The sequence below is a fragment of the Bufo bufo genome, chromosome 7 (assembly GCF_905171765.1).
Source record: "Bufo bufo chromosome 7, aBufBuf1.1, whole genome shotgun sequence".
Classification (NCBI taxonomy): Eukaryota; Metazoa; Chordata; class Amphibia; order Anura; family Bufonidae; genus Bufo; species Bufo bufo.
This window is the reverse complement of record NC_053395.1, coordinates 29,475,850-29,494,493: the sequence shown is the minus strand read 5'-3', so window position 1 is coordinate 29,494,493 and position 18,644 is coordinate 29,475,850. Positions and strand designations below refer to the sequence as shown.

The 18,644-nt window shown below is 45.1% G+C and overlaps 1 protein-coding gene across 2 annotated transcripts in view; it reads right to left on the bottom strand.

The window, feature by feature from the left end:
* TBC1D24 (TBC1 domain family member 24) overlaps positions 1–18,644 on the bottom strand; it is a 45,048-nt gene that overhangs the window by 11,996 nt on the left and 14,408 nt on the right. Inside the window, exons 2-3 of one of the 2 annotated variants that reach the window (XM_040439286.1) lie at positions 11,333–12,363; positions 9,323–9,340 (exon numbers count right to left, since the gene is read on the bottom strand). In XM_040439286.1, the coding sequence (XP_040295220.1) occupies positions 9,323–9,340; positions 11,333–12,300 (986 nt within the window). In that variant the 5' untranslated portion in view covers positions 12,301–12,363. The remainder of the gene's footprint in view (positions 1–9,322; positions 9,341–11,332; positions 12,364–18,644) is intronic. The other variant, XM_040439287.1, reaches the window with a different exon arrangement.

Below are 18,644 nucleotides of genomic sequence, written 5' to 3'. Positions count from 1 at the left end.
GAACACCTGTACAACTGAGAATTCTAACGGCCAAGAGACTCCATCTACACCTATAAAGGATAAGAACCTTCTCCAGACTCGCGCATAGATAACGTTAGTCAACTCTTTCCTACTTTTCATCAGAGTGGAAACAACTTCTTTCGAAAAATCCCTGACTGGCTAAAAATGACCTTTTAAATTCCATGCCGAAAGGTGTAGAGACTCTACCTCCGGGTAGAATACTGGACCCTGCGACAACAGGTTTGGGATCCCTGGCAGAATCCATGGGTCCGAAACTGACATGGCTCTCAAAAGGGAAAACCATGCCCTCTTCGGCCAGAAGGGCGCTATTAGAATCACTCTCGCTTCCTCGTACCTGATCTTCCTCATCACTAGTGGAATTAACTGTAGAGGGGGAAAGTCATATCCTAGAGGGAAGTTCTATCTCTGGAGGAAGGCATCCACTCCAGATGGGTACTCCCTTGGACTGAGGGAAAATAACTTTTCGACTTTCCTGTTTTCCCTTGTGGCGAACATGTCTACTGATGGAAGACCCCATAAATCCACTATCTGGGAAAATACCTCTGGATTCAGAGACCTTTCCCCCTGACGTAACCTGTGACGACTCACGAAATCTGCCTGAGTATTCTCGACTCCTCTTATGTGTATGGCTGAAAGATGTAGAACTCTCCCTTCTATTTCTTTGAAAATCCACTCTCCAGTCTCCCTCAGTAAGGAATCTGACCTGGTTCCCCCTTGATGATTGAGGTACAAGTCGACCGACCGATTGTCGGACATTACTCTCACATGCCTGTTCTGGATCATTGGTAGAGCTGCTCTCAAAGCTAGTAAGACCGCCCGTAGCTCTTTCCGATTTGAAGAAAAATACCTCTGACCCTGGGACCATTCCCCCTGAAAAATCTGATCCTCCACATGAGCCCCCCCATCCCCAGGGGCTGGCGTCCGTAGTTACTACTACTCGTTCCGGAAAGGACCAGGGAACTCCGAGTCAAATTCTCTGCTTCCTTCCACCAGTTTAGGGATGAAAGCGTTGGATCTGATAGCTTTATAAAATCGACTCCAGGGAAGTCCCTGCCCGTCTCGTGGCGGCCAGGATCTCCACTTGTAGTTGCCGAGAGTGCCTCTAAGCCCACTGGACCGCTGGTATACAGGACGTCAGAACTCCCAACAGGGACATAGCTTTCCTTATGGACAAGGCCTCTCCTGACTGAACCCTCTGAACTGCCTCTTGAACCCCGGCAACTTTCTCCACTGTGAGGAAAGTTTTCTCCTGTCTGGAATCCAGTACCAGACACAAGAAAACCTGACTTGTCGATGGCTGCATCCTGGACGTCTGGAAGTTCAATAATCATCCTAGGGACTGCACAACATCCATCACCCGATTCAGCGCCCTGACACATGTCTCCCGAGACTGGGCCACCACCAGAAAATCATCCAGGTAAGGCATGAACATGATATTCTCCTTTCTGATGAAAGAAGCCATCTCTGCCACCACCTTGGTAAAGATCCAAGGCGCCATAGAGAGGCCGAAGGGTAGTGCCTGGAACTGAAGAACACCGAAATCGGATCTTACAGCCACCCTGAGGAATCTCTGGTGGTCTGGATGTATCGGGATATGATGGTAGGCATCCTTTAGATCCAGAACCGCCATATGGCATCCTGGAGATAAAAGATATATCGCTGATCTGATAGTCTCCATCTTGAATTTCCTGGCCTTCAGAAATTTGTTCAGGTGCTTTAAATTTATAATCGTCCGGTATTACCCATCTGTTTTTTTCACTAGGAACAGAGTAGAATAGAAACCTCTCCCTTCCTCTAACTCTGGGACAGGAATCAACACATTTTTGTTTGTTCATTTTTTCATTTCTTGCATTAGTGAGAGAAGATCTCGAGATCACAAATCTTTCTGTGGGATATTTCATGAATTCCAACTTTAGTCCTTCCTGCAGAAGTCCCACCAGCCATTTCCCTGCAATCTTTTCCCAAGCAGGTAGGAAGAACTTTAACCACCTCAGGACCGCCGTACGCAGGATTGCGTCTTTGCGGCGGCCCTGCTCTTCTGGGTGGACGCGCCGGTGCGTCCTCTCGCGAGACGCGAGATTTCCTGTGAACGCGCGCACACAGGCGCGCGCGCTCACAGGAACGGAAGGTAAGAGAGTTGATCTCCAGCCTGCCAGCGGCGATCGTTCGCTGGCAGGCTGGAGATGTGTTTTTTTTAACCCCTAACAGGTATATTAGACGCTGTTTTGATAACAGCGTCTAATATACCTGCTACCTGGTCCTCTGGTGGTCCCCTTTGTTTGGATCGACCACCAGAGGACACAGGTAGCTCAGTAAAGTCCCACCAAGCACCACTACACTACACTACACCCCCCCCCCGTCACTTATTAACCCCTTATTAGCCCCTGATCACCCCATATAGACTCCCTGATCACCCCCCTGTCATTGATTACACCCCTGTCATTGATCAACCCCCTGTAAAGCTCCATTCAGATGTCCGCATGATTTTTACGGATCCACTGATGGATGGATCGGATCCGCAAAACGCATACGGGCGTCTGAATGAAGCCTTACAGGGGCGTGATCAATGACTGTGGTGATCACCCCATATAGACTCCCTGATCACCCCCCTGTCATTGATTACCCCCCTGTCATTGATCACCCCCCCCCTGTCATTGATCACCCCCTGTAAAGCTCCATTCAGATGTCCGCATGATTTTTACGGATGCACTGATAGATGGATCGGATCCGCAAAATGCATCCGGACGTCTGAATGAAGCCTTACAGGGGCATGATCAATGACTGTGGTTATCACCCCATATAGACTCCCTGATCACCCCCCTGTCATTGATCACCCCCCTGTAAAGCTCCATTCAGATGTCCGCATGATTTTTACGGATGCACTGATAGATGGATCGGATCCGCAAAACGCATCCGGACGTCTGAATGAAGCCTTACAGGGGCGTGATCAATGACTGTGGTGATCACCCCATATAGACTCCCTGATCACCCCCCTGTCATTGATTACACCCCTGTCATTGATCACCCCCCTGTAAAGCTCCATTCAGACGTCCGCATGATTTTTACGGATCCACTGATAGATGGATCGGATCCGCAAAACGCATCCGGACGTCTGAATGAAGCCTTACAGGGGCATGATCAATGACTGTGGTGATCACCCCATATAGACTCCCTGATCACCCCCCTGTCATTGATTACCCCCCTGTAAAGCTCCATTCAGATGTCCGCATGATTTTTACGGATGCACTGATAGATGGATCGGATCCGCAAAACGCATCCGGACGTCTGAATGAAGCCTTACAGGGGCGTGATCAATGACTGTGGTGATCACCCCATATAGACTCCCTGATCACCCCCCTGTCATTGATTACACCCCTGTCATTGATCACCCCCCTGTAAAGCTCCATTCAGACGTCCGCATGATTTTTACGGATCCACTGATAGATGGATCGGATCCGCAAAACGCATCCGGACGTCTGAATGAAGCCTTACAGGGGCATGATCAATGACTGTGGTGATCACCCCATATAGACTCCCTGATCACCCCCCTGTCATTGATCACCCCCCTGTCATTGATCACCCCTCTGTAAGGCTCCATTCAGACATTTTTTTGGCCCAAGTTAGCGGAATTTTTATTTATTTTTCTTACAAAGTCTCATATTCCACTAACTTGTGTCAAAAAATAAAATCTCACATGAACTCACCATACCCCTCACGGAATCCAAATGCGTAAAATTTTTTAGACATGTATATTCCAGACTTCTTCTCACGCTTTAGGGCCCCTAGAATGCCAGGGCAGTATAAATACGCCACATGTGACCCCATTTCGGAAAGAAGACACCCCCAGGTATTCCGTGAGGGGCATATTGAGTCCATGAAAGATTGAAATTTTTGTCCCAAGTTAGCGGAACGGGAGACTTTGTGAGAAAAAAATAAAAAATATCAATTTCCGCTAACTTGTGCCAAAAAAAAAAAATTTCTATGAACTCGCCATGCCCCTCATTGAATACCTTGGGGTGTCTTCTTTCCAAAATGGGGTCACATGTGGGGTATTTATACTGCCCTGGCATTCTAGGGGCCCCAAAGCGTGAGAAGAAGTCTGGTATCCAAATGTCTAAAAATGCCCTCATAAAATGAATGTGGGCCCCTTTGCGCATCTAGGCTGCAAAAAAGTGTCACACATGTGGTATCGCCGTACTCAGGAGAAGTTGGGGAATGTGTTTTGGGGTGTCATTTTACATATACCCATGCTGGGTGAGAGAAATATCTTGGTCAAATGCCAACTTTGTATAAAAAAATGGGAAAAGTTGTCTTTTGCCAAGATATTTCTCTCACCCAGCAAGGGTATATGTAAAATGACACCCCAAAACACATTCCCCAACTTCTCCTGAATACGGCGATACCACATGTGTGACACTTTTTTGCAGCCTAGGTGGGCAAAGGGGCCCATATTCCAAAGAGCACCTTTAGGATTTCACAGGTCATTTACCTACCTAACACACATTAGGGCCCCTGGAAAATGCCAGGGCAGTATAACTACCACACAAGTGACCCCATTTTGGAAAGAAGACACCCCAAGGTATTCCGTGAGGGGCATGGCGAGTTCCTAGAATTTTTTATTTTTTGTCACAAGTTAGTGGAAAATGCTGATTTTTTTTTTTTTTTTTTTTTTTTTATACAAAGTCTCATATTCCACTAACTTGTGACAAAAAATAAAAACTTCCATGAACTCACTATGCCCATCAGCGAATACCTTGGGGTCTCTTCTTTCCAAAATGGGGTCACTTGTGGGGTAGTTATACTGCCCTGGCATTCTAGGGGCCCAAATGTGTGGTAAGGAGTTTGAAATCAAATTCTGTAAAAAATGACAAGTGAAATCCGAAAGGTGCTCTTTGGAATATGGGCCCCTTTGCCCACCTAGGCTGCAAAAAAGTGTCACACATCTGGTATCTCCGTACTCAGGAGAAGGTGGGGAATGTGTTTTGGGGTGTCATTTTATATATACCCATGCTGGGTGAGAGAAATATCTTGGCAAACGACAACTTTTCCCATTTTTTTATACAAAGTTGGCATTTGACCAAGATATTTATCTCACCCAGCATGGGTATATGTAAAAAGACACCCCAAAACACATTCCTCAACTTCTCCTGAATACAGAGATACCAGATGTGTGACACTTTTTTGCAGCCTAGGTGGGCAAAGGGGCCCATATGCCAAAGAGCACCTTTCGGATTTCACAGGTCAATTTTTACAGAATTTGATTTCAAACTCCTTACCACACATTTGGGCCCCTAGAATGCCAGGGCAGTATAACTACCCCACAAGTGACCCCATTTTGGAAAGAAGAGACCCCAAGGTATTCGCTGATGGGCATAGTGAGTTCATGGAAGTTTTTATTTTTTGTCACAAGTTAGTGGAATATGAGACTTTGTATGAAAAAAAAAAAAATCATCATTTTCCACTAACTTGTGACAAAAAATAAAAAATTCTAGGAACTCGCCATGCCCCTCACGGAATACCTTGGGGTGTCTTCTTTCCAAAATGGGGTCACTTGTGGGGTAGTTATACTGCCCTGGCATTCTAGGGGCCCAAATGTGTGGTAAGGAGTTTGAAATCAAATTCAGTAAAAAATGACAAGTGAAATCCGAAAGGTGCTCTTTGGAATATGGGCCCCTTTGCCCACCTAGGCTGCAAAAAAGTGTCACACATCTGGTATCTCCGTACTCAGGAGAAGGTGGGGAATGTGTTTTGGGGTGTCATTTTATATATACCCATGCTGGGTGAGAGAAATATCTTGGCAAAAGACAACTTTTCCCATTTTTTTATACAAAGTTGTCATTTGACCAAGATATTTATCTCACCCAGCATGGGTATATGTAAAAAGACACCCCAAAACACATTCCTCAACTTCTCCTGAGTACGGGGATACCAGATGTGTGACACTTTTTTGCAGCCTAGGTGGGCAAAGGGGCCCATATTCCAAAGAGCACCTTTCGGATTTCACAGGTCATTTTTTACTGAATTTGATTTCAAACTCCTTACCACACATTTGGGCCCCTAGAATGCCAGGGCAGTATAACTACCCCACAAGTGACCCCATTTTGGAAAGAAGAGACCCCAAGGTATTCGCTGATGGGCATAGTGAGTTCATAGAACTTTTTATTTTTTGTCACAAGTTAGTGGAATATGAGACTTTGTAAGAAAAAAAAAAAAAAAAAAAAAAAATCATCATTTTCCGCTAACTTGTGACAAAAAATAAAAAGTTCTATGAACTCACTATGCCCATCAGCGAATACCTTAGGGTGTGTACTTTCAGAAATGGGGTCATTTGTGGGGTGTTTGTACTGTCTGGGCATTGTAGAACCTCAGGAAACATGACAGGTGCTCAGAAAGTCAGAGCTGCTGCAAAAAGCGGAAATTCACATTTTTGTACCATAGTTTGTAAACGCTATAACTTTTACCCAAACCATTTTTTTTCTACCCAAACATTTTTTTTTTATCAAAGACATGTAGAACTATAAATTTAGAGCAAAATTTCTATATGGATGTCGTTTTTTTTGCAAAATTTTACAACTGAAAGTGAAAAATGTCATTTTTTTGCAAAAAAAATCGTTAAATTTCGATTAATAACAAAAAAAGTAAAAATGTCAGCAGCAATGAAATACCACCAAATGAAAGCTCTATTAGTGAGAAGAAAAGGAGGTAAAATTCATTTGGGTGGTAAGTTGCATGACCGAGCAATAAACGGTGAAAGTAGTGTAGGTCAGAAGTGTAAAAAGTGGCCTGGTCTTTCAGGGTGTTTAAGCACTGGGGGCTGAGGTGGTTAATCTTTCCCCTACTGGGATCATGGAGTCATTGTTTTCCCTGTTTCTCCGCACGAGCGGAGGCTGATCTGAACAAAAAACCTTTATTCCCAGATCTAGGCCTTGCTCCCTGCTCTGTCTCCCGTCTGCTTTTTATTCTGGATGGGTTCCGAAAGGGCCCTTTATATTGCTTAAACTGGGTAAAGGACTCCTGAGGAAACTTTTTTCTTTCTGTCTGCAGCCTTTTCAAGCACAGAGTCTAGTTCTGACTCGAAAAGAAATTGTCCGTCACAGGGAATGCCACATAGCCTCAGTTTCGAAGGCATATCTCCTCCTTTCCAATTTTTAAGCCACAAGACCCGGTGTGCAGAATTAGAAAAGGATGCGGCTCTGGCCTCCAGTCTCACCGCATCCACTGAGGCATCCGCGGCCTTTTGGAAAGTGGGTATGGATGCTAACAACTGCTCCCTAGGACATCTGTCCCTTATCTGCCCCTCCAGTCTATCTAGCCACAGAGACATTGACCTGGCGGCTACTGTGGCAGCTATACTAGGCCTGAACGGAGCCGCAGAAGGCTCCCAAGTATTTTTAAGTGAAGAATCTATTCTTTTGTCTAAAGGGGGATCTGTTTTTTGAAATAGCTACATCTAGTCTTAGGGCTTTATCCCAGGAGGTAGATGCTTCTTCCTCAAAGGGGTATTTCCATTTAAAGGTCTTTGAAATAAATGGCTTCTTATCCGGCTTTTTTCCCATTCCTTCTCTATTACCGCTAAAATAGACTTGTGAACTGGGAAACATCCACGCTTCCTTTCCCTCAGACCCTCAATTACGGAATCCTCCACTGATCTATCCTCCCTGGTGTCCTCCAACTCCAGGGTAGATCGAATAACTTTTAGTAAATTTGTCCGTATCTTCAGCCGGGAATAGGAATTTTCTCTCTCGCTTCATCCTCTGAAGAGGAGGAATCATCAGAGTCCCCATCCACAGAATGAGACTCGCCGTCTTCGGACTCCACATCCGACTCCTGCCTCACCGCTCTTCTACTCTTTCTACCAGCTTTCAGGGACACTTTAACCTCGGACATAAGAGACTTCAAATCCATCAGAATACCCGGAGTCTCTTCCGCCACAGTTTTTTCAATGCACTGCTGACAGAGCTTCTTAGCATACGAAGATGTCAGCGAACACTTACAGATAGGGCATTCATTATTCTTTTTCTTGGCCACCACTTTTTTAGGCACAGTCTACGAAAAGGAAACATACCCATATCTAAGGAAACAGCCTTAACCCTTTAAGGACCAAACATTAGAACTCACAATACCGGTGGCAGGATCTCAAATGTCTGCGCCTTCAGACCTCCTTTCCTCTTCCATTATAGTAGGCAACCCTGCATACAAATCGATATTGCAAACAATTACCATGTGCCACCAGAGTGCCCCTCTCACCTGAGAGATCCACTGTATCCTGCAGACCCACCACGCCACGGACACCACTGAGACAGAACTTCTGCTGTCTATCACCGGACTTCACTCCGACCCCTCCGGATCGCTGCCATACCTTGCTTCGCTTTTGAAGACGCCGAAATGCCGAACTCTCCGGTCACCTGACCGGAAGCGCACGGCTGTGGAACGCATTAACTTCCTGGATGACGTCATCATCCTGGCTGGTCTGCGCTCTGCTGGGTCCCTCTGGCCACACTCTCTACGGTGGTGCGGTCCGCCTCACCTGAGGGACCGACACCTTCTGCCGACTCTTGACCGCCGCCGCTCTCTTCTATTCCTTCAGCCCCAAACCTATGGGAGAGGAATCTTATGGCAGGTAAGAAAACTGCTGTCACTGACCCTCCAGTAACTACCGGGGCTTCCAGGTCAGGACAAACCCGAACTGCAGGCTTCCCGCACCAGGACAGGAAACCTCTGAGGTGGGAGAGTGGCTCCACCTTTTTATGCTGCAGGTTTCCTGTCCTGGGGGTGGAGCCATCTCTCTAAGGTGCTGTCGTGGGGAGGGGAAAAAAAAAAAAAAAAAGTTTTAATATATGCAAATGAGCCTCTAGGAGCAACTTGGGCGTTGCCGTTACACCTAGAGGCTCTGCTCTCTCCGCAACTGGCACGCCCTCTGCACTTTCATTAAAAGGGGCAGCTGTGATGAGGTTTTCACTGCCTGGCCGTGCCCACGTCTCTTATCAGCAGCAAGGGGAAGCCTGTGGGCCAAATTCAGATGAAACGATACCATGTGCTGACATTCAATTCATCACTTGGCACAAGTATTGGTGCAGCCCGAACCTTCACATATATAAAGGAAAATGTCTTAAAAAAAAAAAAAAAAAAAAAAAAATAAATAAATATGGAGCAGCAAATTAGCGTCTAAAGTTTTTATTGCAGACCACGGCTTGGGGTAAGTTAGACCGGCAGTCAAGCAGTCACTGAATGTTACGGGAGAGTAAGCAAAAAAAGTCAGCGCCAGGGTAAGTAGAGGAAGGAGGACAGCAAGGTCACTTACCGGGCAGGAGACTTTACTCTGGAAAAGGGACAGCAGAAGTAGAGAGAAGAAAGAAAGAAAAAACAGGGAAAGGGAAAAAAAATATCAGCGAAACATTTCATATTAAAACCACTGACCAAATGTCCTACCGGCCGAGGCCGATGGAATTTCACCTTGGAAAGAAAATATTCTGAAAGTGCAGAAGTCTATTAGTCGGCAGCAAGCCAACAAAACACAGGCCAGCTTTATAATATGTATCACTCAAATACTTCACGTATCATTGGAGCAGGTGGTCACAATGCAAAACTAAAAAGGGACATGTCCACCATTCAAGAAAAACAACATGGTGCAAAAGGTGGACATACCCTGTCAAAATTCCAAACCATAGGTAGAAATACGGCTATCACTTATATGCCAATTTCAGGATGTATAGGCTATGGACATTTTTGACATGAAAACATTGCTTTTTACATAGGTTTGTGGTTACCTTGAAAAAGAAAGTTGCATTAAGTTTCAAGCTGCAATATTCATTCTTTCATTCACTTTCGAACCCCCCCCCCCCCCCGATTGCAACCTGCTCCTGCTTTCAAACTTCTCGTGTGGAGGTTTTCCTTCCAATAATGCATGCTGCAAACTGTCTTGTGCGTGGTTTCCTCACCCATCTACAGCCTGAGTGAGCTGCCGTCCATAGATTCTCTGCCTACCCCCCGGTGTGATCCGCTATGTACAACCTCCTCCCACTCCCTGGTGCCATCTCTAATACGAAAAAAAAAAAAAAAAAAAGCAGATACAGGAATAGCGCTCTGATCGATTTACATCAGATTCAGCAGCACCATCAGCTAGGTGAAGGACTTGCGCATAATCTGCGGAAGGAATATTGTAGGCAATGTTTAAAAGTTGCGCAATTATGCATGTAGGACACAATCAATTTAAAAAAGTGCAAAGGTGTCCATAGCCTCTTCAGTGTAGTTTATTGCAGATATTTACTGCACCAGATGTGGAAAATATCAGTTGCTCCTTAGCCACAAACCACCAACAGCCACTGTGTACTGCTGCTGACAAAGTGGCCTTTTGATGTCTGTTGCCAATGAGCAACTGAGCTAATTTAAGGGGTTGTCCAGGATTAGAAAAACATAGCTGCTTTCTTTCAAAAGCAGCAAAACGCCTGTCCCTAGGTTGAGTGAGATATTGCAGATCTGCCCCCATGACTGCAATGGAGCAGAGCCGCAATACTGGACAAACCCCATGGGCAGGAATGGTGCTGGTTTTGGAAGAATGGAGCCATGTTTTTCTAATCCTGAACAACCACTTAATGCAAAATTAAGCAACTTTCTAAATAGTGTATTAAACATTGCTTACCGTATTCCTTCTGCAGATTGTGTTTAAAGGGAACCTGTCATGTGGATATTTGACTATAATCTAACTAATTATATACAATCATTAACTACTAAAAAGTACCTCAGATGTATTCACTTACTGGTGTGACAGATGGTTATCTCATAATATACACACAAAGATGCTGCATGCTAATGAGCCGATTTGAGTCCAGCGTGATGTCATTGAGTCCAGCGTATATTTAATTCAGAGCTATAGCCACTCCCCTGCCCACCTGCTGCTGGTTCATATGGAAACAAACTGTCATTCAGCAGCAGGTGGGCGGGGAGAGTCAGGAGCTCATGAATATTCATGACTCATCATTATCAGCTGGAGCTTTTCAATACAAGATGTTGGCAGATTGACTGGGTCAATTAAAGAAAGTGACCCAGCATTGTGCTAAGAGAATCAATCACTTATTTATGTTGCCCTTAGTTAGGACACCATAAAACTGGTGACAGGTTCCCTTTAAGTCCTTCACCTAGCTGGTGGTGCTGCTGAATCTGATGTAAATCCATCAGAGCGCCATGTTTTTTCTAATCCTTAACTACTTATTATTGCTCAGCTTAAATACCAGACCAGATCCATTATGTATCCTGTAAATAAAAATATTAGCACCTGGGAATATTCTCATTTTAGCATACTCTGACCTCTTACCTTTTCTGTTTTACGGTGATCCCCTTCTGCTGCAGAGCCTTTTCATTTGCCATTTGAAGCAGATGAATCTCCTTACGGGAGAAGAGCCGGATTGCAAATGCTTTCTCCAACAGCTTTTCAGGAGACACCGACTTGCTAACATCCCTCACAAATTCTTGGATGTCTCTTTTTACATTGTTCGACTCCATTGGTTGTCCGCCTCTTATCTTGTGAAAGAACTTGAGAAGAGCTAGGGCTACCCTGAAGAGCACCTTGTAGCCCTCCACCAAAAACACGTCAAACACCCGAGCAGCGCAAGTGAAGGGCAGGTCTCCAAAAAGCCACCTCTGCCAGTCAGAATAAACCTCTAGGACATCTTCGGATACGGCGACCATCAGCTTGTGAGGTCCCTGGCAGTATTTGCCTGCAAGATCTCCGAAGGTCATACAAGAAGACTCAAAAGCCAAGAAAGTCTGATCGACAAGTCGTCTACTTGGGTCGTTGCAAGCAAGTATTCTGGAAACGCTTTCAAAGCATTCTGCTTCATCCTGGCTATAGTGGAGAAGAAGGGCCACGATCGATGGAAGGACAGGGCAGAAGGAGATGTCAGGGAACTGGTTTGAGATGCATAAGAGGATTTTCCTTACAGCTCCGATGCCTTCGGAGTTTAGACAGTAGCTGGGAACCTGGCGGTCGTCCACAAACTCCGGTAGATGTAGGGTACTTGCATTCCTCTTACCCACTATTTTGCCCACAATGTCACGATACACGCTAGCATCGGGGGTTACTGTGCGGCATGGGATGTCCTTTATCAGTTTCTGATATACCTTGGCCCGTAACGAATGGCTTTTTGCCCAATACCCCTGACGGGATAGTTGTTTCAGCTCCTGGAAATCTGTACAGTTTAATACTTTGGGGCCACTTTGTTCCTGCCCACCTGTCTCCATCTTATCCCAGTCCACAAATCGTCCATATTCGGTGTCGTCCATGGCTGATTTTTGGAAGATAAAAGGGTATCTTTCAGGAATACTATTCCCAGTTCATAGCATAGTCTGAAAACAAACAAACAATATTAACAGCCTATAACATCCTAGTCTTCAAAACAAAGCACGTCTTCACCTACAACCCAACATTTTTTTTTGGTGCCTATCCTCAGGATAGGCGATCAATATCAGATCAGTGGGGAGCCGACTACCAGCACCCACTGTTCAGCTGTTTGAAGGGGCCACAGCGCTCAGACGAGGGCTGCATCCTCTTCCTAGTATAAGGCTACTTTTACATTATCGTTTTCAATTCCGCTATTGAGATCAGTCATAGGATCTCAATAGAGGAAGAAAACACTTCCGTTTTGTCCTTATTCATTGTCAATGGGGACAAAACTGAACTGAACAAAACGGAATGCACCAAAATGCATGCCATTCAGTTTGGTTGCACTCCTATCGCAGACACAATAACGCTGCAAGCAGTGTTTTTCTGTCCGCGATGTGGTGTGGAGCAAAACGTATCCGTCCCCCATCGACTTTCAATGGTGTTCATGACGGATCAGTCATGGCTATAGAAGGGGGAGGTGGGGGGATATGATAGCATGCAGTGGCTGATGGCACAGAGGACTGGAGACATGGGGGGCTGATGGCATTGGGGGGGAGCTGATGGCGCTGTGGACTGACAGCACGGGGCTGATGATGGCACAGGGTGCTCATGAGTTTTTATAAAAAGGAAGATGTTCTTTTAGTTAGTTTTTTATGATTAGAGTACTTGATTAATCGATAAAATACTTGATTACTAAAATAATCGATAGCTGCAGCCCTAGTCTATTGCTGCATTTAAAATTTGCAGTGTTCAGAGTGGACATTTCCCAGTTTTCTCTGAAAAAAAAAAAAAAAAAAAAAAGTTGCTTTTAATAGTTTGTAGAAGAACAAACCTTCCCACTGCATGATAGGGGCAGAGCTAAACTTTTAGGGGCGTGTCTGACAACAAGCCTGATGACCGTTTCCAATGACCACCAGAAGGATTGTGAATTTCACTGTAGACTACAATATAGAATGTCACTATTCCCCTTCCCAAGGCACATATCTTTGCAATATTAAAATCCCCCTCTTTGGGGCCATTTTCTTATATTTGTGAAATGTATAGTAGTGAGGTGTTCATTACGCATCTAGTTCTTGGTTCTGCCCTTTATAAACAGGAGCAGGTTACATAACTGAGGGCAGATTCCTGATGGCCGCTCTCCAAGAGCTCTTGCATAATACAAAACACCCATTACAGAAGCTTGTATTCTGCAGATATCAAGAAAGGCTGCTTCGTCTACAACACAGGAAGCTGTAAAACGTGCCTGTATTCTGCTGACTGCATTTAAGGGGTTGTCTCTCTTCTGCAAATGGCATTTATCATGTAGAGAAAGTGAATACAAGACACTAGGGGTGGGTGATATAAACCATATAAATTCGGGTATTGAATTGAAGCAGCTTCTCCCTCACCGCTCCGTGGCCTCCCGACTCTGCACCGCACTGGCCAGGGCCTTGCGTGCACACATCGCCAGCGTGCTGGCTGATGCTGTGTGTGACGCATGCTGGGAAGACGACGTGGTCAGTCTCCTGTGGACTCCATCAGCCAGCCGCGCACCCTGCAGGAAAGGTAAGTATATTGGCAGGGGCCAGAATCTACTGGGGGGGGGGGGGGGGGGAGAGAGGGGAGGATGGCTATGACATGGAGCTGATGGCACTGGCTGGGGGACATGATGACGGTGGCAATGGCATGGGGCTGATGGCACTGGCAGGGGGAGATGGATGATGGCAAATGGCATGGGGGTTATGGCGCTGGCTGGGGGACATGGCTGATGATGGCCATGTAAATTTGTATACATACACAAGAAAATAATATATTGCGATATATTGTTATATCGCACATGCTTCAAATTATATCGCAATATAGATTTTAGGCCATATCGCCCAGCCTTACAAAACACTTACTAATGTATTGTGATTGTCCATATTGCCTCCTTTGCTGGATGGATTCATTTTTCCATCACATTATACACTTCTTGTATCTAGTGGTAATGGCCACAGTTGCAGCGCAGATACGAGGTGGCCGGGATGGGAGCTTAGGCTACTTTCACACTTGCGTTGTTCTTTTCCGGCATAGAGTTCCGTCACAGGGGCTCTATACCGGAAAAGAACTGATCAGGTATGTCCCCATGCATTCTGAATGGAGAGTAATCCGTTCAGTTTGCATCAGTATGTCTTCAGTTCAGTCGTTTTGACTGATCAGGCAAAAGAGAAAACCGTAGCATGCTACGGTTTTATCTCCGGCTAAAAAAACTGAAGACTTGCCTGAATGCCGGATCAGGCATTTTTTCCCATAGGAATGTATTAGTGCCGGATCCGGCATTCAGAATACCGGAATGCCGGATCCGTCCTTCCGGTATGCGCAGACTGAAAAAAAGGTGAAAAAATAAATGCCGGATCCGTTTTTGCCGGATGACACCGGAAAGACGGATCCGGCATTTCAATGCATTTTTTCGACTGATCAGGCATTTTTAAGACTGATGAGGATCCTGATCAGTCTTACTAATGCCATCAGTTAGCATACATTTTGCCTGATCCGGCAGGCAGTTCCAGCGACGGAACTGCTTGCCGGATCTCTCTGCCGCAAGTGTGAAAGTAGCCTTATACGCGCTCCCCTGGTCCCGGCCATCAGAGACTATGGCGCTTTCTCCTATAGTGTGCAAGCACGACCACCTCTGCAGGATGGTCGTGACCCCTGGAAATGAGCAGTGTATGTGATGGAAAACTGAATCAAGACAGCAAAGGAAGCAATATGGACAATCACAATACATTAGTAAGTGCCTTGTATTAACTTTCTCTACATGATATACGCCATTTGCTGAAGGGAAACAACCCCTTTAAGAGAGTAGTCGTAGGGAATTTTAATTCCCTGCAGCTGCTCTCCAAATTTCTCCACCTCACGTCTCGAGTGCATGTGTTTCCTAAGTAATTCGGGATATCAATGTTTAATAGGAAAAATGTATCACCATGCATTTCCGAATATATTTTGAGGGCCCCAAGGAATCCAGGGTGGAGCTGGACCTTTAACTGCAAAGTAGAGGTGTTCACAACACATGTCTGTTCTCAGTATTTGTACTTGTGGCCACTAGATGCTTTTATGAAGCCAGAGCCCTACAGGAAAAGCAGAATCCAGTAAACCTGCACGAGCCGAGATAACATCACTGCTGACCCAAATAAATTGATACCAAGGCTAATGCATTAAACAGGGACATTTAAAACCACATGCAATGCTGAAACGGCAAGCAAGACATTTCACCAATATAAAGTTATTAACCGTCCAACACTCCAGTGACTTTACCTAAAATCCTTTTTTTTTTTGCTGTATTCTAGGTTACTTATTGAACTATTCTACAGAACCAACCAGATCAGCACAGAGCTGCAAGCTTGGTTCATTAGAACTATGGAGAGACTAAGTGTTAAAGGGCATCTGTCAGCAGTTTCGTACCTATGAAACTGGCTGACCTGTTGCATGTGTCATCTGTGTTGGTCCCATGTTCCTATGTGCCCGCATTGCTGAGAAAAATTATGTTTTAATATATGCAAATGAACCTCTAGGAGCAACGGGGGCGTTGTCATTACACCTAGAGTCTCTGCTCTCTCTGCACTTTGATGAACAGGGCCAGGCAGTGTAAACGTCATCGCTAGGGATGAGCGAATCGACTTCGGAAGAAACATCCGAAGTCGATTTGCATAAAATTTTGTTTCAATATTAGAATGCATTAGCTCTGATGAGCCGAAGTTATTACTTTGCGAAGTCACGCGAGGCTTCGAATTATAACTTCAAAAATTGATTTATACTGTAAAAAACCATTTCCCGAACTCTGGTTCGGTTCCAAGGTACCACTTGGAACCGAACCAGAGTTCGGGAAATGTTTTTTTTTTTACAGTATAAATCAATTTCTGAAGTTATTATACGAAGTAATAACTTCGGCTCAGAGCCAATACTGTACGGAGCGCTCGCTTCGTACAGTATTGAAACTAAGTTTTATGAGAATCAACTTCAGATGTTTCATCCGAAGTCGATTCGCTCATCCCTAGTCATCACGCCTGGACCTGTCAAAGTGCAGAGGCCACGGCAGTTGCAGAGAGAGCAGAGCCCCTGTTGCTCCTAGAGCCTCATTTGTATATGTTAAAACATAATTTGTCTAAGTAATGCGGGCACATATGTACATGGGACCCACACGGATGCCTTCAGCTGCCAAGCGGAAGCGCACATGTAACAGGTCAGCCAGTTTCAAAGGCACAAATCTGCTGACAGATGCCCTTTAAGCCCATAATAAGGACACTTATGCGTCCAATTCGCAATATCACTGGACACGCCAGCATGTTGCCTATTCCTTAGGGATCATATGCACATTTTATTTATTATACACTTATATAGCGCTACTATATTCCGCAGCGCTTTACAGACATTAGCATCAGGCTGTCCCCAATGGGGCTCATGACTATATTATTGCCCCCATATAACCTTACAGTGTATGGAACTGTAAGGGCTCTTTTACACGAGCGTGTCCCTTGCTCAAATCGCTATCCATGTGAGAGGGATCGTGCGTTCAAGAATTACAGAAGCGCAGGGCATTGGCATGATTGGTAATGCTTTGTGCCTCTGCCTGACCTCTCTGTTAAAGAATCATTCTGACATAAAGCAGTCAGTATGATTCTGCAGAAGAATGGTAATGCTGTGTGCCTCTGTATGACCCATCACGATAATGCCCTGCGCTTCTGTAAGTCCAGAATGCAGGATCCCTCTCTCACACGGAGCGCGATTCCCGTAAGACACGCTCGTGTGAAAGAGCGTTATCATGGATAAGTGATAAAATGTATGAGCACTGGGCTTCCCAACTGATCTAAACAGGGGGTCCCGTCTTTCCATTTTAAATTGTGCAGTGCTCATAGATGGGAGCTGCTGCCTCCATTCAGTGTCTACGGGACTGACTGAGATAGCCAAGAGCTGTACTATTGCCATCAGTTCCATTGACAATGAATAGTGGAAGCTTGCGTGTGTAACGTCCACTCCATTGATATGGAGAACATGGGACCGCATTCTTACGATCAGTGAGGATCCCAGCAATCATACTGTGGATGGCAGAGCCTTTGCAGCAGCACATGGAGGTTGTGCGACTTTTGAATGGCCTCTGCGCTTGGCCATTCAGGCTCATGATGACGTGGTTGTTTTTGGGAGCCTAACCAACTGAGTCACCTTTCCACCGACTGATCCACTTCCAATCATTACTGGTAGGGGAGGGGTGGTGATAAAAGAAGAATTAAGCACCGACTACCGATTCCTAGTTATTATATTAGTCACAGCGATTCATGCATTTCTGCAGGATGACCTATTCTACCAAGACTTGTTGTTGGCTACAAGAATATATTGAGGTTTATAGTAAAATAGTGAGACGCAGGAGACCGATCTCCGCTAAAAAGGATGGAGGAATTGCAGAAAAATGTAACTGGGCGAGCACACGGCCATCATCCTGGATCATGAGCAACCAAAACACATTTTCTAAGGAACAACGCTGAAAAATGGAAGAACATTTCTAATATGACTGAATCTGGAAAACACAAGGCTGTGCTGCTAAAATGTCCTTTTTACAGGAACTGAGAAAGCACCTGCAAATACCAGTTCAGGGAGGCTATAAATCTGCACCCATAGATATTTAGAGCACCACCATCTCATTACATACTGCATAGAACAGGTATCTTCACAGGTACCAACCACTTAACTTCCTGTCCGAGTGACTACCATTCGAGTCCATGTGAACCTTGGAAATCCTTCTAGAACAATACTAATATACTAAATCAGCCGTCTCATTAAACCACATTAAAGTGAAGCAAATAATATTTTTATCACAATGGCACCCATCAAGGGGTGGGAGATATTAGGCAGAAAGTGAAGTCCGTTTTTAAAGAAGCACTTCCACAAAAATGTTTATTCGCTAACCTGCTATAAAGGCACATACTATAATCTGTAGTGAAGGTAATCATCTTACCGCATTTGTGAATTATAACCTCCCTTCTGATCCTCAGCTGTGTCATGTGACCAACACTCTGATCTCCAACTGACACAGGACAGGAAGTCAGTTACTTCTCTACTCATTCCTAAGAGACTGATATTAAAACCGTTCCTAGCTTCCAGGGTGATGCACCTGTGGAGGCACCCAGAGTTCCCACAAGGGGACATGAATAAAATGTTTGAGGTGTGGAGAACAAAAGGCATCAAGACCTTACTAGACATGGTTCACATCTCTGAAAAAAGGTATCTTACTTTT